This window comes from Talpa europaea (assembly GCF_964194135.1).
Source record: "Talpa europaea genome assembly, chromosome: 9".
In the NCBI taxonomy this organism is placed as follows: Eukaryota; Metazoa; Chordata; class Mammalia; order Eulipotyphla; family Talpidae; genus Talpa; species Talpa europaea.
In genome coordinates, this window is record NC_140076.1 from 40,625,797 (window position 1) to 40,652,609 (window position 26,813).

The 26,813-nt window shown below is 36.4% G+C and overlaps 1 protein-coding gene across 1 annotated transcript in view; it reads right to left on the bottom strand.

The window, feature by feature from the left end:
* Nucleotides 1-10,278: 10,278 nt before the first annotated feature.
* Nucleotides 10,279-26,813, bottom strand: part of LOC311176258 (calcium-activated chloride channel regulator 4-like) — a gene marked incomplete at its 3' end in the record, with an annotated part of 31,398 nt that continues 14,863 nt past the window's right edge. Inside the window, exons 5-14 of the mRNA XM_084241590.1 lie at nt 25,378-25,555; nt 24,854-25,072; nt 24,060-24,287; nt 19,618-19,792; nt 18,280-18,386; nt 15,224-15,439; nt 14,372-14,639; nt 12,378-12,548; nt 11,194-11,436; nt 10,279-10,727 (exon numbers count right to left, since the gene is read on the bottom strand). Of these exons, the coding sequence (XP_084097716.1) occupies nt 10,279-10,727; nt 11,194-11,436; nt 12,378-12,548; nt 14,372-14,639; nt 15,224-15,439; nt 18,280-18,386; nt 19,618-19,792; nt 24,060-24,287; nt 24,854-25,072; nt 25,378-25,555 (2,254 nt within the window). The remainder of the gene's footprint in view (nt 10,728-11,193; nt 11,437-12,377; nt 12,549-14,371; nt 14,640-15,223; nt 15,440-18,279; nt 18,387-19,617; nt 19,793-24,059; nt 24,288-24,853; nt 25,073-25,377; nt 25,556-26,813) is intronic.

Below are 26,813 nucleotides of genomic sequence, written 5' to 3' on the forward strand. Positions count from 1 at the left end.
TGTGTCTTTCAAGTTGTTCCTGGCCCAAATAATGATTTATTAAAGAGACTTTTCTGTCACTTTGTCTCAATATATACCTATAGTCCTAAACATCATCAGGGTTGCCTAGTTACAGAGATATTGACAGAATAAAGGTCAATCTTGAATATACAGAAATTCTCGGCTTCAGTTTATTCATAATCATTTTATTGCCTGTTTTTTGTAAAGGTGATTTGGAGTCAAAGTAGATTTCAGACCTTTTTATAACATACATTGCACATTTTCTTTTGGGTCATACTTTCTAATTTAGGCTGATTTCCAAGCATACACATAATGCTTGCTATTTTCTGATTCAGAGATAAAAAAAATAATAAAAATTGACAATAAAATGAATAAAAACAGTGATGTTAGTTGTATTTCTCAGTTTTACATTGTTTTTCATCGTTAAGTTATTTACCAAGTGTATAAATAATGTAATTTTGTTAAATGTAAATAATACCAGCTTGGATAATTTGATTTGGAGACTTAGATCACTTTGATTTTGTGTCTGAATGACTTTAAAACATTTTGATAAATTTCAGAAGCTTTCATAGAATCAAGTCATTAGAGAAAATTCTAAAATATCTGATAAAGACTAGAATATCTTTTTAACTTTTAAGTTTTTAAAAATGCAATTGGAAAACCTGCAACATTTTTATGTTTTGATATAAATATCAAATGTCTGGTAGTTTTCCATTTACCTTTGAGGCAGAGGATAAAAAACATATGCTTAGAAACATAGATATACCCGCATGTATTCCTTATAGCAACTCTAAGGCAAGTCCAAATTTTGTTGTATTGAGGCATACAGTGGTTAAGTAACTTGCCAAAATCACTCAGCATTTTGACCCCAGAGTCCATGAATTGTTAATCAGTCCACATTAAGGTAATGTGTTTTGTAAGGAAAATAATATATTTAATTTTTTTTAAACAAAGTACCTTCTTCTTACATACTGTTAATTTTTGACAGTATAAAATTTCTCCCCTCATGTGTGGTCACCATAGTTTTCCCAAACCACCCATAGTCCTCCAATATAGTCATTGTGCTCTTCCCACTCCCCCATTTTCATCCATCCCGTCTCTCCCTCCCCCTCCTCCTCCACTCCTGGATGCCTTAAATCTGTTGTCAGCTTTCCAGGTTTGTATTTGACCCTTTGTTTGGTTTCTCTCTATTGCACACATAAGTGAAACCATCCAGTGAAGATAATCTTTTAATAAAAGGAGAGGGCCTCCCCAGTGGCACAGCAATTGAGGGCTGAGTTGCAAAGCTGCCTGCAGTCTCTGCAGCGCCAGTTCAATCCCCAGCCGCCTGCGAGGGTCCCACATGGCGCACAGTGGGACCTCTCCTGCCATGCCCACTGCTCCCCTCAGCAGTGTATTTCATCAGTCTGCCTGTTCTGTTCCCTGCTCTGGCTCTGGTGAATCCTCTCACCCTACCTCGCTTCTGACTGTACCCAGTGCTTGTATAAATAAATAAATAAATCTTTAAAAAAAACCTTTATTTAAAAAAATAAATAAAAGGAGAAACAGGGTGAGTTTAGGAGTTGCTGTGGTGACTCACAAATGTCTAGGTATGGCAAAAGGAGCCAAGACTTATCAGAAGCTCAAAGGCGAACTGAAACTAGAATAATATAAAATATCTTAAAACTAAGAAGTTAGATAGGAGAACACAATGTGAAGTTATGAACAGGCAACATTGCCAAGATGGAGCGTTTATCACTTGTGCTCCAGACTCTGCCGAGTAGGCTGCAATCATACCTCTTTCCATTCCCTCAGAAAAAGCTTGTATTATTGTACATTCATAGAATGAATGTTGTAGAAGATTCTGGATGGAGCTGTTACACTGGAGATTACCTGGAGGGCATTGGGAACTGGGTATCAGCAGACATTTCCTAGGTGTCTTGCCCTGCTCCCCTTGCTGATTTCCTTTCCTACTGTCCACTGAGCCTCCCCGAAATCTGTCTCTGGGTCTCAAACAAACCCGAGTGTGCTCCCATTCCATAGAATTGGTGCTCAGGAAATTGCTTTTGACTGATAGTCTGAATTAGTGAATGATCATTATTTTAAACAAAATAATGACATATCACAGTGCCAAAACAAAAGCTCGCCTAAGGCTTTTGAGATACTGGAGAAACAGGAGTCTCAGATATCCTCTAGTGTTTGGGGGCTATCTAGGTTATTTTGAGGAGGTGCTATTACTTCCTCAGTAAAATTGGAAATGCTCTCTTCAAGGCATGTGCCAGAAACTTTTCTGGCAAAAAAGAAATCCTTCATTTTTGCCCCCAAAGTCACAAAAAGCTTCCTTTCTGACAGTGGATGATGTCGTCTGGGGAAAACAGACAAATATTTCTAACAGCTGCCCCCTCCCACTTGTTGATAGTGGCACAGAAAGTGTGATGCTTCATGGAGTATGAATAAGGACCTTGAAACTGGAGAAACTGGAGACCAATCTATTCCTTTAACTGTTTATTATCTCTTTTGTAGAATTTCTAATCCTCTTTGTAAAGAATTTCCTTGTCTACCTTTGGGACAAATAAATTTGAAAAATTTACTTGATATGAATTATTTTGGAGAAAGAAATTAGGAAGAAGGAAATTCATATAAAACTTTTCTCAATCTAAAGAGAGGTCGAAGATCGTTGGGGGATTAATTACATGTTAAGTCTTTTAATTATTACCATAACTATGAGGATATTGATCAAGGTTTTTTCCTCATTAGAGGGGTGACTCAGCATGTTTATCTAATGTTAAGATATTTCATTCTTGGGCCTCCCTGGTGGTGCAAGGGGTTAAGTCTCAGTACTATGAAGTTATTGGCAGCCACTGCAGCACTAGTTCAATCCCCGGCCAGGGAGCTAACCCACTTGACCCAGCAGATCTCTCCTGTCTCGCCCTCTGCTCCCCTCAGCAGTGTATTTCAGTAGATCTGCCTGTTCTGCTCCCGACTCTGTCTCTGATGAATCCTCTCACCTCCCACACCTCTGGCCTACACCTCAGTTCTTGTGTGCATAACTAAATAAAATAAATCTTTAAAAAATATTTCATTTCTATAACTTAAGTTTATACCATACCATTTTTCCAGTTCTTTTTTTGTGACCTTTTTCTCATCTCCAGCAGTGATTCCTATAATTGATACCCTGGAAAAAGACAGAGATCATGCTGTTACAAGTATTTGTTTATGAATAAATAGCCTGGAACACAGAAATTGCGGATGTCATGATAAGAGATTGTCTCCTACTTTCTAGAAACTCACCATCTGGAGGAAAAATGAAAATAAGTAAGTTGTCAAGCACAGAGGATTAAGTGTTACCCAGGTGTGAGAGTGAGGTGATGTGAGAGGAAGTTTACCCTCTCAGAAAGGGGATTGGAGGAGTTAGAGAATGCTTCCCAAGGGAGCTACACCAGCTAAGAGCTGAAGGAGGAAGTGAATCATCATGTGACTGTAGAAAGTGGACACAGAGTATAGTAGAGGGCACTTTCCCAGAGAGTGAAAAGCACCTGACAGACTGGGAATGAGAGATTCTGTGAAAATTAAGAGCGGGCAGTTGGGGCCCAGTGTTTATAATGTGAGAAGCAGTAGCTGGAGCAGGTCGTACTCTGGAGCGGAGCCAGAGGTAGAACAGGAAAGTCATCATCAATCATTTCCTGGGGCCCGATCCTCACTCTTGAGTGCAAAGGGGATTCATAGGAAAGTCTTGAAGAGAAGAATGATAAGATCAGATTTGTGCTTTAGAAAGATTCTGGCTACAGGGTGAAGAGTGGTTGGAAACAGAGCTATGTTGCTGGCATATATGTTGCTGGTATATGTACATATATATCTCCTATGAGAATTAGAAAAACAACTTAACAACTTATGGGTTGGAAAAATGTGTCCCCTGTAGGTAGACAAATGATCAAATAGTGTCCCTTCAACCCGGATCTTGGGAGCAAGTTTGGACTGTATTTGGCCTCTGCTCTTCTTACCCCCAATATGGCTGAGTATTTCAGGTCAGTTGCAGCCTGCCCAGTGGCTCACACAACCCTACTTGGTAAAAACGGAGTAAGTTATGTAAGAATTCAGGGGAGCAGTGCCGAGAGCATGAGCTAAGGATAGAGACGTGGGGGGGGGGGGAGAGGACTTTTGAGATATGCAGGAGAAAAAGGAATGAGCGTTTCTATATTTGTATGTGTGTTTGAATATTCAGCATTTCATACTTCCTTCTCTCCTCTTTTATTCTCTCTCCCCAGGATACTGTCCTGTTCTCCAGAAAGCTAATGGAGGACTTAAGTCAGTTAAATAAGGAAATGTATTTGGGAGTTGGAATAGCACATGAACAATGGAGAGTGGGGCACAGAGGAAGAGTCAGGCATTCTGCCTGAGCCTGGGGAAGGCAGATGGGGGAGGCAGCAGGCATGGAATTTTCAAAAAGGGGCATGTTGTCAGAGGCAGACAAAGGAGACCAAAGAGGGTGTGTTTCAAGTGGAAAAGGATGAGGGGGTTATGGTGTTCCTGACAGGGGCCCGGAGATAAGCAACTGTGTGGATTTCAGGGGAATATGAAAGCCTATGACTGATTAAAGTTGCGAGACCGGTGGGTAGAGAGCAATAAGAGAGAGGGAAGTGGACACAAGGATTTAATGATGTCAGGCCTGGAACTCTCATTTAGAAAATATTTATTTGGATGCCTTTGTGCCAGATGCTTAACAGTAACCTATAGGCATAGTCAGTTAATTTATAAGTATTGTCTCAATAGGTGTTTAATGGACTATTATAGGTGCTAAGGCTTTAGGACAGCTTTTTGTTTCATACAACAATATAAAACCATCTACAGAGAATACTTATTTTTTCTATGTCAATTCCATGTGGCAGGTAGGGCCACTACATGAAGATGAAGAGTCTATGCTTTGTGGAACTCCAAAAATGCCATTAATGTATGATTTGTTTGGCCCTCTTTAGGTTTGGGCATATGGTGTTCCTAGATAAAGTTAGGATTATATGGAAACAGAAGACAGAAACAGAGGGAAATAAGGCCAATCCAAAGGAAGAAATCTTTCTGGGTGCTTGAAGTAGAGAGTGAATGGGTAGAAGAGACTGTTGCTGAAGATAATGCACTTTGCAAGAAGTTCAAACTGGAAAATAACCAGACTATTTCCTGAACAAGGGAGAATAGATGATGGGAATGTCACCATAGGAATATCTCCATAGGAAGGAAGGAAATGAAAGATGAGTAGGAATTTGGTGTCTCAAGAATGGGTCTGACACTGGATTTGTCATCACAAATGTGTGGCAGTGGTTTTGTTCAGTGTGATTGCTGTGAGACCAGTTTATTGAGCAGTCTCGACTTACTGGGATATAAGGTTGAAAAACACTACAGTTTATAGTAGTACAATAAATTGTGTTCAGTTGTGTTTCCCCTAATGTTTGTGCAGTAATTTTTCTTAGTGCTATCTCTGCCAACTCCATTACTATTACTATATTCAAATTACCTTGGTTTGATAGTTAAGAACCTAGCCCTGATCATTTTTGAAAATTTCTATTATTTGAGCTAACCCTCCTCTTTCCCTTCCTCTGATTAGTAAGACTTATGTCTCCAGTGGCTTGAAATGGAAGACAGGGAATTTATGGCCTTAAATAATTGGGTCTCTCTTTTCCGAGTGCTTTTCTACTTTGGTCTTGAGCTGGAGGAGTAGGGGAGATCAGTGGATCCTCATGACCCTGGCCTGTTGTAGGGTGGTTCCAGGCCTCTCTCAGGGTAGTAGATGCCTGAAAGCTGTTTCTCTATTAGGTTTTTTAGATGGTGCAACAAGGCTCTTCTCTCTGCATGATTTCTTGGCATGGGAGAACCTGGCCACTGTCTACGATTCTGTTCAGTCAGTTAGAAATTCTGCACCAACTGTATCAAATGTGCATGATATCTTTAAAGTTTGAAAGTAGTCCCACTGGCAAATCTGTCTTCCCCACCTTCTCTCTCCTAACCATTTCTTTAATCTCAGCAGAATCAAGAACACTTCTCTCCCAATTGTTCAGCAATATTTGTGTAAGAAGATTACTGTCTTTTGAATTTTGTGCCCCCCTGAGATTTACTTTTTACTTGGTTGCATTTTGCCGAGTCCTCTTCTTATATTGGGAGGTGTGTAGGTGGTAGGATTGGTGCATGGTGATAGCATAACTTTGACTTACCTAGCACCTCATCTTGAAGAAATGTGACTGGAAACATTCCAAGTTTGGAATCTGGGATACATAGTACCTTTTGTGTTTAGTGTGGGCCTGCATAGTTAATTTTAGGAAAATGGGATCCTGATAGTTATTACATACATACTGTCTTGTTCCATGATAAGGATCATATCAAGGGCAAAAACTGTGTACTCCTGGGGGATATGAATATGATAGAAAGTCAGTGTTGTGAATGGATGACAATTTTACTGCATATTGGCTCAATGAATGTCAAAGGAGATATAATATGAATGAAACTTCAGACCACTTTTAAAACATTTATTTATATCGTGATTTATTTAATATTTCTAGTAGACTCTAACCTCTATGAGAATGAGACTGCTTTCCTTCTTTCTACTAAAAATTCTGTTCACAGCATCTACCTGTACAGCGTTGTTACATAGTAGTGGCTTAATAGCCTGCTTGCCTGATGGCTAAGCCCCCTGAGCTTCAGAGACAGCAGCGGAAAGCTTCTTAACATGAGAGCTGTCAGGAATTGAGCACTAACTGTATGTAGGCACAGGGCCAGCACCTGTTATTACATAATGGGATTCACATAACACTTGGAGGCAGTTACTATAATCCCAACTTTCAAGTGGAGAAAAATGAGGGTTAATCTCTTTGGGCATTATACCACATATATAGATATTAAAAAATAAACTATAGAGAGAGTTTAAAATATTGTACACATGTTATCTAACCACATGTTACTTCCTTTTTCTACTCCTGTCTTCTTCACAATCAGGATTCTTGAAATAATTGTGTTTATACACTTTCTTTTTCTATGCACACACCGTGTTTTCTTTATTAAAATTGCTTTTTTTAAGGTCTTAACAGCTCTGTGTTGCTAAAGTTCAATGGCCACATTTAAGCATTATTGAAAAGGATTGCTCCCTTTTCATGAATCATTCTTTGTTTTCTTACCGTAACCTCACACTCTTATTCACTTTTGTCTTCAAAGATAACTTCAAAGAATGCTTTTTTTTCCTTTTCAGTTTCTCCAATTCCATTCAACTTTAAAAATATGTTTATCATTGGAAGATTGGAGAGAATGGCATCTTGGATTCAGTTTAAGTTATTTTTACTTGGGTTCATTATTAAAGCAGCAAACAAACAGTTTTTAAAAAGTTGTAAGATATGGATTTAAGTGGAAGTGGGCATAATGCCACGTGTCCCAGGTTTCTTATGGGGTAGGCCGGGGGTTTGTGTAGTCACTACATCCAATATGGATGGAGTAATCTACCAGGTAACAGGGGCTCAGAGATTCCAGCTTGCTGTCTTTTTTGTTTTTAGATTAACGGTAGGGCCCATTTACTACCACATAAGGGGATTCCTTTTTTTTTTTTTTAAAGATTTATTTATTTATTTATACAAGCACTGGGTACAGTCAGAAGTGCGTGAGGGTGAGAGAATTCATCAGAGCCAGAGCAGGGTGCAGAACAGGCAGAAGGACCGAAGTACACTGCTGAGAGGAGCAGTGGGTGGCAGGAGAGGTCTGCGAGCCATGTGGGGCCCTTGCCTGGCGGCAGGGGATGGAACCCGCACTGCAGAGGCTGCGGGCAGCTTCGCAACCCAGCGCTTAACCACCGAGCCACCGGGGAGGCTCTTAAGGGGATTCCTTTTATGCCACAAGTAACCATTGCAAACTCCCCTGTTTGAGTTGATTTAACTGAGGCAACTTGGATAAACTAAAACTACTTCTCCCAGAAACTTTGCATTAGGGTTAGAATTGATGAAAAAAGATATTTGTTGACATTTGAAAGGCAGAAGTAAAAATGTAGTCATAATTGCTAAAAATGAAGTGATAGGAAGCTGAAGAAATAGATACAAAGAGACTGGCATTCTTATTCTTCTCCATGTCTACTCCATGTCCACCTCTCCTTCCCGAATGCTGGTCTTGCTAACTTTTAGCGAACCAGACCTACGTAAGATGCTTGGCAACAAGCTCACAGAGAGGGTAGCTATGCAGAAACAAATTTTCCACAAACTTCTACACCAGCCCCCTTCACTCATGTCTCACTCCAGTTCCTGGTCTAACACCTACCACCCAAATACCATCATCAAATCAGTGCTTCAAAGAGGCTTGGTAGTAACTTTTTCTGATCCCCCAATTCCTTTCTTCAGTTTTTTACTTCTCAGATTAACTCTTATAAAAATTTCCCTGTTAGGGCCTCCCCGGTGGCGGTGGCGCAGCGGTTGAGCGCTGGGTTGCGAAGCTGCCCCGCGGCCTCTGCGGCGCCGGTTCGATCCCCGGCTGCTCCCCGGCCACCTGAGGAGGGTCCCACAGGGCGCGCAGACCTCTCCTGCCGCCCGCTGCTCCCCTGAGCAGTGTACTTCGGTCCTTCTGCCTGTTCTGCTCCCCGCTCCGGCTCTGGTGAATTCTCTCACCCTCCCGCGCTTCTGATTCTGACTGTACCCAGTGCATGTATAAACAAACAAACAAACAAACGAATAAATAAATAAATAAAAGCATGCCTCTAAAAAAAAAAAAATCCCTGTTAGAATTCTGACTATTTAATGTCAATTATTTCAGTAATCTAGTGTCAAACTAATTATAATCACTTAAAATTACAACCATTTTATTTTCTCCATGGTTCAACTGGTTGATTGGATTAAATGGGAAGTTCCTTTGTTGGTCATGGTTGGAGTCTCCCAAGTGCAGATGGAATATCTTTAGTTTTGTCTGGGAAGCTGAGACAGACGTCTTTCATTCTCCTTGGAGTTTCAGAATCTCTCTGGTAGCCTCTGCATCACTATAGCTCAATTTTTTAGATAGAAGCTCAGAGTTCCCAAGACCCCAAATGGAAGCTGTCATCATTTCTGCTACCCCCTACTGATTAAAGCAAGTCATGAGATTAGTCCAGATCCCATGTGGGATTGTAAAACCACATTGTATAGTAATAACAATATAATAATAGAAGTCTTGTATCTTTAGAAATCATTTCTGAGTGTATCGACCATACTTTTCTTGTAGTATGCTGGCCATATCCTACCCCTGAAACTGCTCTTTACCTACATACTCCATTCTCTCTTTAATTGATCTTATTCATTACTATGGTTGTCTTTTTTTAGGCTATGGCTGAGTAATAATTAAAATACTGTCTTTTAAAATGTTAAAATTTTTTTTAATCTGAAAATAATGATGGTAGTTGCTTCAGTAATTCTGGCCTATAATGAAAGAAGAAATACTATGTAAGTAGGACTTTTTTTTAATTTTTTTTTAAAAATTTATTTTTATTTATTTATACAAGCACTGGGTACAGTCAGAAGCGCAGGAGGGTGAGAGAATTCAGCAGAGCCAGAGCGGGGAGCAGAGCAGGCAGAAGGACCGAAGTACACTGCTGAGGGGAACAGCGGGCGGCAGGAGAGGTCTGAACGCCATGTGGGACCCTCCTCCAGTGGCCGGGGAGCAGCCCGGGATTGAACTGGCGCTGCAGAGGCTGCGGGCAGCTTCGCAACCCAGAGCTCAACCGCTGCGCCACCAGGGAGACCCGTAAGTAGGACTTTTTAAGAGAAAAGGCTGTCTATGTATATGATTATATTAACTGAAGTAAGGAAATTTGGTTTTTCTGCTACCATCTTCCACATCAATTGCAGTAAACATCACCTTATTATTGTTGTATATAATAGTATGTAAGTGGACAACTGAGGTAAAAACAATAACATCAATTTATATTTGAAAATACCAAGACCAAATTAATTTTTTTCTCAAATATTGTTTATTTTCTTATGCAGTGTTTTGACTATCCAAATAGATTACTCAGATTTTAACTTCTTGATAAAATTTGAATTAGCATTCTAGAAAACTTTTATAACAAATAATATACAGCTAGTTATCAATATGCAAGAGGATCTTTATCACATTTTATGTAAAAGGAAATTAATAAATAAAAATTTAAAACTTTAACATTGATTCACAATTTTTCAAATACCTCTGGATGTCTATATTCATTCAATTTATATGCTTTCTAGAATGTTTAACATTATTTTTATGAGTTCATGGTCATACTGGATGAATTTTAAAATTCAGAAATAACCTTCACTGTTGTCGTTGTCATGTCATTGCTTTTTAAAACCCTGTACTAGGTCTACTTGAATTTCTTTTCTTTTTTAAGACACAAACGGTGCTACTTATAATGATACAAACAGCTGCCACAGATCCAACCACTATCAACACCAAAGATGAAATGCTAATTCCTGAATTAGGGTGACTTCCATCAGGATTCGGACCTGGATTAGGATTACTTTCATCAGGACTGGTGTCTGCTGTAGGAATGAACAAAGCTACTTGTGCAATGTTGGATACTTTTGATGTCAAGTTGCTTTTATCCACACTTTGGATGGCAATGAATACGTGGGTTGTGTTTTCTCCTGTTGTATTTCCTTGTTTAAATGTAAAGGTTTCCTTGGAGTTGGCTTCCTTTGGTACCAGATCATTGGTGTTTACTTGCAGAGCATCATCAAAATTGTCTTGTAGATCAAGGATATTTCCACTAATCCTTATGATGTACTGTTTAACTAAGAAAAAAAAAGTTATATTTAATTTAGAAACTATATCACAGTAAATTCTTCTTTATTCGTTCTGAAAAACATTGCTCATTTGTGCAAAGCTATATTCATATTCACAGACTAATTTTTCTAAGGCAAGCTGAATTTTTTTTTAGTCTCTGCCAAATGAAATTGGGACCAGTTAAAATGTGTTACCCTTCATTTAGTGGTGGGAGTGGTGTAGCATACACAGTTACTCAGTTACTGAGGTTAGAAAATGAACAGCTGAAACCCACATATTAGATGTAAACTAATATGCTACCAACCTCAATAAAAGAAAAAAATGTGTCATAATTGATTCAAAACATGAGATTATAAAGTTAATATACTTTAATGTACTATCAATTCAAAATGGTTTCACTTCACTCACCATTGTGCTTACTTTCATAATGAGTACCTTTCACTTAATCAACCATTCATGACACATCATCCTTACCGTTTCCAATATCAAAGTCATCTCCAGGTGCTGTCCATGTTAGACTGATCTCATCCTCATCACGTGTAGCCTCAAGGTCTGTGATTTGATTTGGGGGATACAGGTCAGGTAAGGGAGCACCTGGTGGTGTGGTTATATTGTTAACCACAAATGCACCTCCAGTTGTTGTTCTGCTGAAACTCTCCAAGGTTGTCTGAGTATCATTTTCAATTTCAGGTTGCGGTGGGTTCGCTTCAATTTTCCCTGCATTAAAAAATTCATCGTATTTAATGAGAAAAACTGTAATTGAATTTTCCAAACTCAATGAATTGAATTCTCTATCCCATATATCTTCCCTTACCCCTACTCCCTCCCTGCCCCCCAATACATACACAGTCACATTTTACTATGTTCGGTGACAAAGTCAGAAATCACTAGTTAATGGAAGAATTCTTTTTTAGCATATGGACTAGTCTATTGCAGGATATAATCAGATAATGAAAGACTTTTGTAATTAAAGTTGTAATGAAGGGGAATAGTGCTATATAATTCAATATATGCCTTAAAAACAAACAAACAAAATTCTTTATCTTTCAAATGATCTCCAAGCTGGAAAAAACCTGAGGAAATAGCTACTGTTTCCCTTCCAATCACTCGTGGCAAATCTTCCTCCCTCCCTACTACAAGAGCTGAGGAATAATACTTTAGGTTATATTCCAGTTGCTAATAGAAAACCCCTAAAAGTCGCAAGATAAGTGACAAGGAAAAAGGGAAACCAACAAAGAATTCATCTTAAATCTTATCATCACCTTCTCAGCACATTTTTCTTCAAAAAAATATATGTATATGTATGTATCTTTTACAGCATGTGTAACCTGAAAGATAACTTCTAACATTGGCTTGTGTCTGGGCACATAACATATTAGCCTGTTTCCTTCATCCTGAGCTAAAAATTAGGAATACAATTGTTGATATAGATAAGGTGCTTGAGACTAAAATAACAATGGCTCACCTTAATTGAGCGCTTACTATAGGCCACACAGTGCACTGAAGTTTAGGTTAACTTGGTGGCAAATCCCAGCATGGCTGAGAAATTTTATAAAGAAAAAAGCTATATTTTGAATTATAAAATGTTTGAAGCTATAGTCATATCAACTCACAATTATTCAACCCATCATGGGATTTTGATATCATAAATTACTCACCATTAACCACCCAGCCTGGGATAAATGCAGCTCTGTTTGGGGGATGTCTGAAGCTTCTTCGTGTGGCACTTGTACCTCCGTGAGCACGTACTTTTAAGTTATATCTGCCATTTTGTGAATAAGATGTAAAATATTTGGAGTAGACCCCATCATTCTTGAAAGCATCAGCACCTTGTTATAGAAGTGAAAAATAAATTATTATAAAGAAATAGAGAAAATTATGCATTCTCTAAACCAAACATATCATTTTTATTAGCATAGTCTCTTGATTGGGATTGACTCCTTGAGGAATATTTACCCCTCTGCCAATCATTATCTTGTTTAATTGATATCCTTGAAATTTATAAATATACCAATAATAGTATATTTAATTATATATACTAATATTACATATGATTGCAATATTTTATAATGTATGTGCATAATATTACACATGTGCAACACTGATAATTATGTATGTATAATAAATGTCTTCAACTTATCAACTTACTTGGGGATTATTATAATACTCTTCTTACCATTTCTTAGCCAAATGGTTTGCTTGCACATCTTACTTTTTCTGAACACATTTTGTCCTCATCTGTATTCATCCCCACTAAAGAGGGAGTATCTTAGCATTGGATTTAAGTTTCACTACAATCACCTATAAATTACTTATATCCAACCACCATTTTTTTTTAAATCCTCACCGCTTGCTCTATCATCCATTAAGTCACTAGTCTGACAATAGAAAATCCCATCTGCTATTAGAATAAATATTTAGGGAAGTTCAAGTATATCATGTAATTTTTGATATTACCAATAATAGCTTTATTAAATTGAAACACATTTCTCAAGGGAAACTAGCGCAGGTTTTTAAATGAGGTTCTTTGACCAGCAGCATCTGCATCCCCATATATCTTACTAAGAAAGCAGATTTCTTGAGGGAAGGCCCAGCATTCTGTCTTAACAAGCCTCTAGGTGATTCTTTCACATGCTGAAGTTTGAGATCTCCTGTAGAGTCATTGTAAATCACAAATTCCTTCTTATGTAAGAGCATTTGAAATTAGCTAAGTAATTATCTGTTAAACCTTGAGAAATGAAAGGATGCAGGTAAGTTTTAGTATAATATGGAAGGGTTGGGGTAAAGGAACTACTCAAATAGTTGAAGAATGTGTTGTCATATCAGATGAAGGCTCTCATACGTGTGTCTTCAGAACAATTTTGCCTTCTAACTCTTCACAGGGCTGTCTCGTTGATGACAGTATTATAAATGGGTTGAATTAACTACATTATAAAAGATACTGATAGAAAATTCTGATAACTCACATGGTTATCAGCATGGTAATTTTCTTGCTCACTGACCTTTCAAAAGAAGGTTCATTTCCTAAAATAATTCAGAACCTGGGAAAAATGTCTTAATTAACATCCATGCAGACCAGGCAGACAAGGCTATCCAACACTTTATCTTGGGTCACACCTGGTATCTGATGCCCCAGTGATGTCCTCCTCACCCGTGGCAGCTCTGCCTGCCCTTGACCCTCAGTTCTCAGAACCACATTTGCACATTATTCTAGCTATTGGGAATTGCTCTTGCCTGTTCCCTCACACTGCCATGGACACAAATTTACTACTAAAGCCCATCCATATGATTCGGTGTGCTTTATGTTCCTGGCCAGGATTTCTTGACCAAACATCCCTAAGAAACATTGTTCAATATCTTTAATGTCCTCAGTATTCTGAATAAGACCTTCCTAACGGGTGACTGACATCAGATATCTAGATGACAGACAATAATGACAGTAAATACCATTTTTGAGTGCTTGCCATATGCAAGATATTTGCTAATCACTTTGTATGTTTCACTTGGATAGAATTTCCTGCTGTTTCTGCTGTTCATCATTAATCTGCAGCAATTTTTCTGCTGTGTGTCCTACTGCTCAACACACTCATGATGACCCATAAAATATCCTGTTACAAAAATATAGGCGTATTCATGGAATCCTGTGAATTACCTGCACCATTGTCCAAAAGCTGTAATGTTTCTGTATGTCCATTCTGTGATTCAATGAAAGCAGTCACATTGGCTCCAAGAATGGGTGTATACCCTTGTGTAACTTCTGCATAAACAATCATTGGGTTGGGGTAACTGTTTGCTTCTGTATTCATTTTAGCATTCACTGTGATTGGAGGCACAGAAGGATTTGCTGGCCGAGAATTCACGGTAATAGTTAATATTTCCGAGTCTGCTTTGGCTTGAAGACTGTAAGTCCAAACTCCAGTCTAAAAATTTCAATGCAAATACAATGGGTTAATAAGATCAGTCTGTTTTCTGTGTTTTCATTGTCCTACTCTAAAATAAGTCTTATTTGTGTTGCAGAATAAACAGGGTTTTGAGTGTTTTTGAGGGTAAAAGGATGAGAGTTGAGGCACTTTAGACAGGACATACTGACGGTTGTCATGCAGGGTGTCCAAACACTGTGAAATATTAAGTAGGAAAAACAAGTTTTGGAAAGTTTGTGAGTCTTGTTATTATTCTTTTACCTCACATTTTATAGTCTATGATTCTGGTAGTGATAATAAGGAATGATTCTGTAGCTATCTACACACTAAACTGCACAGACTCTTACATTTCTTCCTCAAAGTTATTCTTAACCTACCTAATTTTTTCCCTTGTTTTCCTTACTTTTAGGGCATAAGTTCTTTTTTCCTTTTCTTTCCACCATAATTTTCAGAACCATACAGGCATAGAAATTACATTTTATTTTACCTTAATTGTGACAACCATGCAAATATTGGCACTCAATTATGACATGTATTTTCAGCTATTAAAAAATTGTGAGGAAGTCTAAAAGCTGATTGCTTACTGTTGTAGTTCCTGGAATACGAAGGTAGGCCATTTTGGAAGCTCGGTCCGTTGTGAATTGATTCGATGGTGTTCCATTGGGATCCCAGAGAAAAATAGCAGGAAACGTTTGTGCCCATGTGATGAGAAAAGATGTGTCCTTTCCCACTGTATTGTCAATTATTACAGTGTCATTCATCCAGTCATTATTGTTGAGTTCTGATCCCTTACTTTCAAGCTGTTCAAATATATTTAAAAAATTAATGACCAGAGAAGAAAATAATTTTATTCTTTTTCTTTTTAAATATAATCCTTAATATCTGGAAATACAGAATATGAGGAAAGGGTGGGGTATATATGGCTATTATTTTTCTTCAGATTTTAGTATTAAAGGATACTACAACTTCTGAGAAGAAATCAGCTGTAAGACGTGTGTGTGTGTGTGTGTGTGTGTTATTCTCAGTTTATCCATCTAATTTGGTAAACTTTTTTTCAATAAAACTACAGTTTTTTATATATATTTATTTTTCATTTCTATCTTTTACATAGTTATGTATTCCCCATAAAATTCCCACCACCAGTTTGCCCGTGAACCATCGCCATAGATCCTTGTGCTCATCTTTCCCCTGCCCTCATCGCTTTCCCTTTCCCTCTCCTTTCCCTCCCCCTTCCTCACATCATGTCTCTCATCCATGGGTGCCTGTTAGTTTTTTATTATTATTATTATTATACTATTTTTATTTTTTTTCCTGATCCCATATTTGTTTCCCCTACATTCCTCCTATAAATAAAACCATTCGATATTTTTCTTTTTCCTTCTGGCTTATTTCATGGGGCATGATCCCTTTTAACTCCATCCATTTTGCTGCGAATGGAGTGAGTTTATATTTTTGATTGCTGAATAGTATTCCGTTGTGTATATATACCACATCTTCTTGATCCAGTCATCTGTTTTGGGGCATTTAGTAAACTTCTTGATGGTGGCTAGAGTATACTCTGTATGGGAGAAGCAGCTCTAGAGAGAAAATCAGGACTACCAGATAATGAGAAAAGTACTAATGGATATTTTCCTGTTGTGAAATCTTGAAATGTCCAATATTCATGTGTGATATTTTGACACATAATAGAGTAAATAGCACTGGATGGTAAACAAATCCAACGAGAGTGGAAAAAGGAAAACTCAATGAATTTTGGAATCTTGAAAAGAGAAGAAATAAAACATAGGTTCTTTCTCTAAGAGGAGCTTGATGGAATGTTTTTCAAGTCTTCATGAATAGCTTTTAGTCAGGAGAGTCAATATCATCTACTGACCAAGAAGTTGCTTTGTACAGACGTGTCATTTTAGGAATGAGGGGGAATCCCACTTCGACTCCAACCCAGTCATAAACAAGAAGCCTTCACCCAGTGCTGATAGAAGGGAGTCAAACATTGAAACATCCTTGCAAAGACAAAAGTCCCCATCCTATTTAAGTGGATTTGCTTTTGACTAAAGAAGGTATTATTGACTTAATTCTGAATGTAAATGACTTTTTTTAGACTCCCCATCAGAAGCATCTAGGAAAGTTTGAAGGTTTCATCTACATAGAAATACTATGGGAACATCACTGAGTAAGCGGGGGATTCTGTCTCTCCTCTGTATTCCTGCTGCCATCATCCAAATCCACGTTCCATCAACTCAGATTCTTGTAACATACAAGAAATTCTCTCCCAAGACCAATCTATCATGTACATGAATCCAGATTAACTTTCCAAAAGTTTACCTTTTAAAAAATTATTTCTCTAAGAATCTATAGACTTTTCAAGTGAGGGTTACTCAAACTGTCTTCCTGCCCCTTTCACACCATTTAAAAAACTCCATTCTCAAAATGTTGAGCATCTCCTTTATGCAATTATCATCTTTCTTTCTGATTTCTCACATTCTTCTCATATTTTTAGATTTCTTTGGAGAGTTCCGTTTTAATGTTTTACCATACTCTCAAAATTTCTAAGGTTAAAGAATAACATAAAATAATACCCTGAAAAGTAGTTCTCCCTTCTGACCCATCATTTTTGGAAAAAAGTATCATTCTCTCACTCAACCAAAAAATCTGAAAAAAATGAGCTTTATTCTCTTTAAATTTGTATTCTGTACACAGCCAAACTAGACTGTGGCTAAATTTTAATACGTTTTAAGGGCAAGGCTATATCAGATCTCCAAATCAATCTTCACGTATCATCCCGAACTTGTATCCTATTACTATGCTTCTCTTTGTTGGAGAGGAGAAAAAAATCAGTCTGTTTATGTGATCAAGGAAAGTTTTAATGTAGGCGGTGATTTAAACTGGAAGATGGAAGAAAGAATTGTTGGTATAAAGTGACATGACATCAACTCGGTAGAATTAGATAAGGATAGAAACAGAATTTTTAAAAAAATATTTGTAAGGAAAAAGACTGTGCTGACATTTTACATGGGACATAAACAAAGAAGTATCAGAGCTTATTCAAAGTTTTTGATTTTAAGTAAGAGAAAATGGTGGTGTTGAGTTCAGAAGAGAAGTGAATAAAATGAATGCCAGTGGGAAAAGTGGTTGAAAAGGTAAGAGAAGACTTAGGAATATAAATATGCAATGATATTCACTCTCTCGATAAATTTATTTCCAAGATATATATATATATTTTCATTTTCAAACCAAGTTCTTGAATTCAGTTAACTAATTTAAATCTGTTTCATAGCAATGAAGGGTGGGGAAATTCTTAGAAGCACAAGATATTTTTTATATATTAATAGAAACACATTTTTGCATTCATTACATTATTAGACAAAGCTTATTTTTTTGGTGGAAAACAACATTATTGGATTTTAACTTTACCTCTAACCAAGCCTGTGGGAAAAGTAAAACTATACATCTGCTATTTCATTACTTATTTCACCACTTTGGTCATATCTGAAGAATGATTTCTATTTCAGATTGAAATTTTGATTTTAATTATAAATTTACTTTGTGAAAAATATAGAATGTAAAACTTATAGTGACCTTATCATTTTTTGTGAGTATGGCTAAATGCACACACACAAACTGAGTGAATGGTAATTCTGACCTGAAGAGGCTGCTGGGAGACATCTGCGTTTGCTGATGTAAGGGCTGAGAAAGCATCAATGAGACCATTGTTGAGGACTTTATCTGAGGCCAATATATGTACTCCACCTAAAATGTAAATATATTAACTTGGTAACTTTCTGTGAAGTAAGTAGTTTTCACATACAGTGATTAATAAGGTAATGGTTAAAAAAATCATAGTTTCTGTATGCATTATTAAAATAGGTCAAAATCAGAAGATATAAAAATTAACTGAAATATTCACTTAAATGTCATAACCAATAAGTGTAAACTAATTTTATACCTTATTTATAGAAATCTTGCTTGACTGATATGGATCAAATAACCATGAAATATAAAAGAAGATGTTATAATGCAATGCATTAATGTTCACAGATTTCACACAGCCCTTTCAGGGAATTATTCACTTTAACATACATGACTAACAATGTTGAATTTCAGATTTTCTAGTCAGAGTATATCAGAATCAGAGAAATAGAAAGGTAAATGAGGTAAGGTATCCTGACAATTGCTAGTAATAAGGAGAGAAAAACGGAAAGTGATAGAGACAAGTCAGAAAATGATTACTGTGAAGGTACACTTGCGACAAAATAAATAACAATAGCCATAAAACACCTTGAAATAATGGGAGTTTGTACAACTAAGTATTGAAAAGCAAGTATAAGTTTTGTAACATTAGAAATCAATGTTACAAAAATACAAATATTGTATTTCTCAGTATGTTTAAAAACACACTAAAAATGTAGTTCATTTTTATCACCTGTCTCTATATCTAAAATAACAACTACCTAGCAGTTATTCTAGAAACTATGTTATTTCTAGATCTATTCAGTATACATTTCTGTTGAACCTCTACCCCTATCCTGTAGCCTATGCCCTGGTCTCATGAATTTCTCACTATCCTCCATGTGCCTCTTACATTGTCATTCCAGCATGATTACTTTGCTCATGACCTGATCATCTTTTCTCACCACTTTTTTCTCCAGAAAAAATCAACACCTTCTTCAAGGTCCAACCTAGGAGTTACCTCATCTCTCTCGTCTTCTATCTTGACTCTGGGAAAAATAAAGACTTCCTCTGCTCACACAGTGTCTGACTCCTATATATGCCCCCTGTGATGAGGAAGGTTATCTGGTTATGCTCTCTGATTCATAGTTTTGCCTCCCCAGCCAACTGGATTAAGAACACCTTCAGAACAGAGCATGGATCTGGTTTGACTCTGCCCCCCTGCTCCTACAGAAGAGATTGAGAGGAATTATTGTCTGCTTCTAGACATGCACTGTTATCAAAAGGCTAGAACATATAGGTCATATTTTACCTGTTAGTTTGCTCATCTCTATGACTCCCAAATCAGCAGAAGGTCCCAAAGCAATCAAATGAACAATGGCCCCACTTTCTACCACTTCGTCAACACAATTCTTTGCAGTGGAATCCTCCCCATCAGTCAGCAGCACTATTTCAGATCCATCCAGTGGGTACTTTTTGCTAATTACCTGCAAACAAAATGACAGTATAATTAACAAATGTTCCCAGATCAGATCGATTGATGGGAGATTTAAAAAAATGTACAGAGAAAATAAAACAAAAGTGTCCAGAAAAGTAAGTCTATCTAAGTGCCTGTGAAAGAAGGTACAGATAATTTATCCCAGGATAGTCACTTTATTTCCTCTTCTCTAGCCACTTTAATTGTTATTCCTTTCTTAGTACAACATTTTAAGAAACTGAGTCCAAGTCAAGAAGAAAAATATGCCACATTATCAGTGACTATTCTGGATTTGGAGTAGAAGTATGTGTAGGTTTGTAGAAGAGAGTTTGGAGAGTAGAAACCCCTAATAAAGCTGGTATCAGGGAACAAAATAATCAGCTTCAATTCAAATTTTCCAGGTTTTCCTAGCAACAACAAAAGTTAGCGAGGTTGTGGAGAAAAAGGAACTCTCCTGCATTGCTGGTGGAAGTGCAAACTGGTCCAACCACTATGGAGAGCTGTGTGGAGATTTCTTGACCTACTAAAGATAGAGCTTCCATATGATCCAGCAATTCCACTCCTAGGTATTTACCCAAATGACACAGAAACCTTAATTGCAAAGGGCACCTGCATCCCTATGTTTATAGCAGCACTATTTATAATAGCTAAGCTTTGGAAACAACCCAAATGCCCCAAAATAGATGACTGGATCAAGAAGATGTGGTACACTCAGTCCTTCTGCCTGCTCTGCTACCCACTCTGGCTCTGGTGAATTCTCTCACCCTCCCGTGCTTCTGACTGTATCCAGTGCTTGTGCAAATAAATAAATAAATAAATAAATAAAGAAGATGTGGTACATATACACAATGGAATATTACTCAGCAATCAAAAAAGATAAACACATGCAATTTGCAGCAACATGGATGGAGCTAGAAGGGATCATGCTCAGTGAAATAAGTCAGAAAGAAAAAGAAAAATACTGGATGGTCTCACTCATAGCAGGAATTTAGAAAACCTAAATAAGGGACCAAGAAAAAGACTAATCAATCCAAAGTAAAAATCAAAATCAACAAGCAACTATAAACCAGAGACACACTATGGGGGGCGGGGGAGGGAAGAGAAGAGGAACGACTAGGGTCAAAATAAGGGGGGATTGCAATTTTATGGGGAATATAACCAAAATGATAATGCATACATTGTGCAAAAATGAAAAATGATGTAAGAATTATATAGAATAAAATATTAATTAAAAAATTGAAAAAAACAAATTTCCCAGGTTTTCAAGTAGAGGATGACTGTTGTAGATCTATTGTAATATATGCAAAATATATTCTGACATACATTAAAATCAAACTGAAAAATACAAAATGCTTTTATGTATTTACAGAATTTATACAGTACTCCCACCATACCTTTCTACACAGCTGAGTGCAAGCTGAAGATTCAAAGATGAAATAGAGTTCTCTTTCCTTCTCTTCTCCCTTGTATGTATTAGTTTATTCACTGAGGACTTAGGATGTGTTAATCTAACCATAGTTGCTATGTTTTAACAGGAATTACATGGTTCCTGCATTCATTGAAACCATTAAATTAAATTTTAAAATATTGAGATTTGGGCTAGAGACTGAGGAGATCTAGAAGTAAGTTGCAAAGACACAACTAATGTATTCAACAGTTCAATAGAAGCAACAAAATGTAATATTGCTACCATGTATTAAACATTTGTTTAAATGTGTTTTATGTATTGTGTAGTTTGAGCCAAATCTAGATTTCCAACCTGCCCATAGGTTACTACTGCACTGCTATTCTTATTTACAATTTATTTTGTATGGGACAACAAGAATCATCTTCCTAAATATAAATTGACTATCAGTTTAAAGCCCTTCACTAGCTTTCTGTTGTGCTTAAGATAAAATTCAAATCTCTTTATTTTTCAAACTTTGAAAGATATAATCATTGTATATGACATTCCTCAGATCCTTGTTTGTCAAGCTCACATGCCACTAGCTTTTACCACGTCATAGAATAATCTAGTTATTTTCCACCTCTTTCCAAATGGACTTTGCACTTTTCTTTCTTAATGAACCACTCACTCTTTAGATAAAGAGTATTCAAATCTTAGCTTGAATGTCACCCTTCAGAGAGCGCCTCAGTGGTTCCTTTACATAAAACAGGTAGCGTTCCTCCTTTGCCAGTTGTTCTATAATGTCTCCCTGTATGGTTTCTTCACAACATTATTTCCACAATCTGTAATTTTTAAATTTATTTATTTATGTGTTATCTTTTTCTCAATTAAATAACATGTACTATAAGAGCAGAGAAGTTTTGCAAGGCTCATAAGTATATTTTGAATATACTGAAACATGAACAACCCTTTGTGTTTGCTTACATTACCCTGTTTTACCTATAAGAAAATGGAAGACTAGAGAAGTTAAGAATCATGCTTAGGATCACAAAGCTAGTAAGTGATAATTGCAGTTTGAACCCAGGACTCATGTTAGAAACCTACACTGAAATGCCTTGCTGTTCATAAAAGAGGGAGATTCAATAGGCTTGGGAGTGAGAGGAAGAGCTATAAGAAGGAAAGGGCTTTTAAAGAATTGGTAGAGTTTTAACATGGAAATAAGGAAACATTTTAGGCAGATGGGTTGCCTAGACAAATGTATGGAGGTTGTTGGTAACTTCAGGGCATGGTAGACAATGTATGCCGTAAATTGGTTGAAGTTAGAACATCATAAGTGTTGAACTGAGAAGGCTGGCAAGAGAGATGAAGATACTTTTATTGGAGGATGAGAGGTTTTTGACTATCATCATATTGAGGAATTCAGATAATTTTATACACTATGAGTAGGCAGTCATTATTTCTAAGCAGGAAAATAGTATAATTGACATTAATTTTGAGCTCAAGATGACCATTTAAATAAAAATAAGATATCCTTATCATAATAACAGTATGTGATGTATTTATTATATAATGAATAAGTGTATCAATGTATCATTTCACTTAATCCTTCTAGTAACCCTATGAGATAAGCATTCTTATTTTCTTGTTTTATAGCCAAGGCATTGAGAGTCCAAAGAGACTGAAAATTGCCTTGATCACATCGCTAATAAATAAGAGAGTAGGTACTACTCTGATGTCAGAAATCATATTGTGACCTGTATTCCTTACTCTAGGACTAACAGACCCTGCTACATCTGCTTTAATATATAAACATTAATTTTCCTAACTGAATGGCACATAAATAAAAGGAAGGACTGGTCCAAAGTGGAGTCATACATACAACTTATTTCATTTCCTTAATAGTGGATGACTTTTGATTCCTAAGCACATGTCTTTATTTAATAGCATTCACTGAGCAAATATTATTACAGTAACACTAGACAAGTCCCTGACCTCATTGGGCTTATTCTTTAGTGGAACTTAAAGCTGTTTATTCATTCATCCGTTATTGATTTACTAATCCATTAAAAAAATCATCAAGTGAATTTTTTCTATGTGCTTATTAATCTTATACTATTTAGAATTTTTTATATTAAAATTAGGGAGCAACATAGCAGGAATTTAGAAAACCTAAATAAAGGACCCGGAAAAAGACTAATTGCAATAAAGTAAAAATCAAAATCAACAAGCAACTATAGACCAGAGACACACTACAGTGGAGGGTGGGGGGAGAAGAGGGATTAGGGTCAGAAAAAGGGGGTGGGAATTGTATGGGGAATATAACCAAAATGAAAATTCATACATTATGCAAAAATGAAAAATGATGTAAGAATTATATAAAATAAAATAATTCATTAAAAATTAAGATAATTTATAAAAAATTCTAAAATAAAAAATTCACTTTCTGAAAAAAAAGAAACCGCAAATAAATGCAAACTGAAAAATTTTCTACAAATAACTGGCTCACAGTCTTCAAAGGATCAGTGTATAAAAGATGAAATAGATGAAAGAAAAAGGTGAACTATTACAAAGTAAAGGAGAATTAGAAGACATGCATGCTATATGGGACCTGATTTGAACTTTGAATGAGAAAAAATGGCATTAATGGGACAACTAGCAAATTCTGAATAAGGTCTGCAGATTAGAGAATATAGTATATCATTGTCAATCATCTGATTTTAATCATTGTACTGTGATTTTGTGAAGACGTTAAATTTAGGGAGTCTGGGTAAAGATATGGTATGGGAGAAAAAAAATAAAATAAAATTAGGGAGCAAGTATATGCAATAGCACTTAACATAAAAATGTCCTAATAATTTTTTAAAAAGTATATTCTTAGTTTAATTTTCACCTGAAATGCTGATTTAGTTCCAGAGCAGATGGAAGTTCCTCCACCAGCTGCTGTAGGTAATTTCCCCATGAGTGTGTTTCTTTCATTGTCACTTGTTATTTGGAGTAGTTCACTTTTGACGATAGCAGAACTATCAAAGTGCACCATTCCCACGAAGGACCCACTTTCAATGATCTCCATCAGGAAATGTTTTGCAGCTTGATTCATTCGATTTAGGCGGTCATAATTCTACATAAAAAAGGATGAGAGAAACAACCACAATGCTTACCATTCATTGAATGAGGAGAAAAGGAACAGCTGAAACTGGCCATATCTTCTTTATGGTGGTGCTTTTAACCTTTGTCTTTGAACATAGTCATTTATGTAGATGATGCAAATAAAATAAACCATATTAAGAATTCTCCTGCTCGGTATCGTACCTTCAGAAGCCCCTAAGCGACTCTCTGCTCATGTCTGTGAAGTATTTTCAAGGGGAGGGATTAGAAAACAACCCATATTTCAATATGTAGTTCTGATCTTTTAACTAAAGTTTTACTAACAGGTCTAAAGTCCCCTCAATTTTCTGGATAAACAGAGACGCTAGGTTTAGGTCTTTTCAACTATATTGCCACCCTCTTTTACTATAATATTCACTGCCCCTATGAGATTGTGATCACAATTGTAAGGGAATGATGGTATTTATTCCACCATGCAATTTTGAACAACCCAGGTGGAGGTAACATTCAGAATGCTCTTAGGCATTCAACACCAGATTCCTGTCCTTACATACAGGAAAAATGGACCCATGAACTTACCCCCATGCTTCCGGACTTATCAAGAACCAAGCACACAACTCTTTCACTGATCCTCAACAGTGAAAAGACAGGTGTAGGGGGTGGTGCAACTATAGGCGTTGTGTTTTGAAAATCCTCAGAAGCGCTGATCACCTCCCATGTGCTTTTAGCATTGCACATTTTGTTTTGTAGGGTAGGAGCTTCTCGGTTATGTTTTTTTTTATTACAGAATGCAATGACCTAAAAGGTTGATAAAATGGAAAAAATAGTATATATGATGCCTTTAAAAAATTCAACTACAAATTAATAAAAAATGAAAAATCTGCTCTATTCATTTAATGAAATATGATTCATTGAGGAATCATAAAATAGTGAGGTAAATGTTCAATAATGGTAGTAATAGGTAATACTAATTGAATGCTTACTCAATGTGCCAGTCAGTGTTGCAGAACTCTATATTAATACATTGAAAACATCACGTCACCTTCAAAGTATGTCCTTGAATTAAAAACATACGATTCTGAAGTAACAATTGTCATACTTACTGAGTCAATAGCTTGCATAAACATTATTGATGCTGTTTCAGTTTGATCTTTATCAGGGATGAATTGACAACCTTTTTCGTACAGTTTTGTTGTTGAGTCAATTTTGCATAGACTCTCTGTACAGCTACCTCCTTGACACTGAAGCTGTCTGTTGAGACCAGTGATACCTGTGGAACACCTGAAAATATTTGACAGTTCATCTCTGAAACGATTTAACCATTAACATTTTTTGAAAGCCTTTATTGTTGCTATTCACAATGATCCTTACATAAAGATTTTAATTTTTATTGTTTATCACAAATCTTATTTTTACAGCAAAGTTTAAGAGCTCCCACCAGAAGAGCTATCTCTTTCCCAAGAAATTGCAGAAGGAAATTTCAAGTGAGATCATCAATATATACAATGGTTGAGTTTGCTGCTTGGATTCAAACTCCTGCTGACCTATTCATACAAATGGCTATGGATAGGTTCCTCTTTCCAGAATCTTTTCTGGAAGTCTTGTGGTGATCAATGCACTGCGGACACCTGGACTACCTTGTGAAATGATGTAAGCCTAATGCTACCTTAGTTTAAAGTTCTTTGTAGATCTCTTTTATAAGATGTTACCGAAAGAGTGGGATGTCGCATAACTACAAATGTTTTGATTATTCAAAGAGCATTTTTATACCCAAAGTGACAAAAATCTCACTTGAAGGAAAGACTAAGTAGTGCCTAAGACAGTACAGAATGGTGGAGGCACTTTAGACACTTTTTTTTTGTTTGAAATTGGCCATAGGTGACAGTGATTACAGGGAATATGCTAGGGTGCGAATATAACTCAGCTTTTCAATATGTTTCCATTCAAATTCAAGCAACTTGATTTCTTTCAGTTATTTGGGAAGTTTTCTAAATATATGCCAACATTTATTGCCCTGAAACTCAGTGAATATAATGATGTTATCTATATTAACAGTCAAGATATTCTGCCAAATAGACTAGACATTTAGGGGGAATATGATTTAAACAAATATAATCATTGTAACATCCTTTAAAATATGTGCCCTGAAACTGATGCTATGATACTGTTAAAGAGTCTTAATTGAAATCATGTGTCTTTGGGTATGTGAATTTGTTTATACTTTTATATATTTTTACTCCTTCTTAGCCATTTTTATTCATTCTTCTGTAGGTAAATAATTTTGATCTTCCAGCATATAGTACATCCCTTATACAGAGTATAGCACCAGCATAAATGAGTTCTGTCAGCTATGGTGAAAATGTATGAAAACATGTTAATCTGAATACCAAATGTTCTTAAAGTTATATATATATATAATATATATATATTATAAATGAACAGCCAGCTACCTTGAACTACATTTTTGAATAAACCAGAAAAGCACAGATTTGTGAGAAAGCATATATTGTCTACTTTGGAATGAAAATGATTAATATTT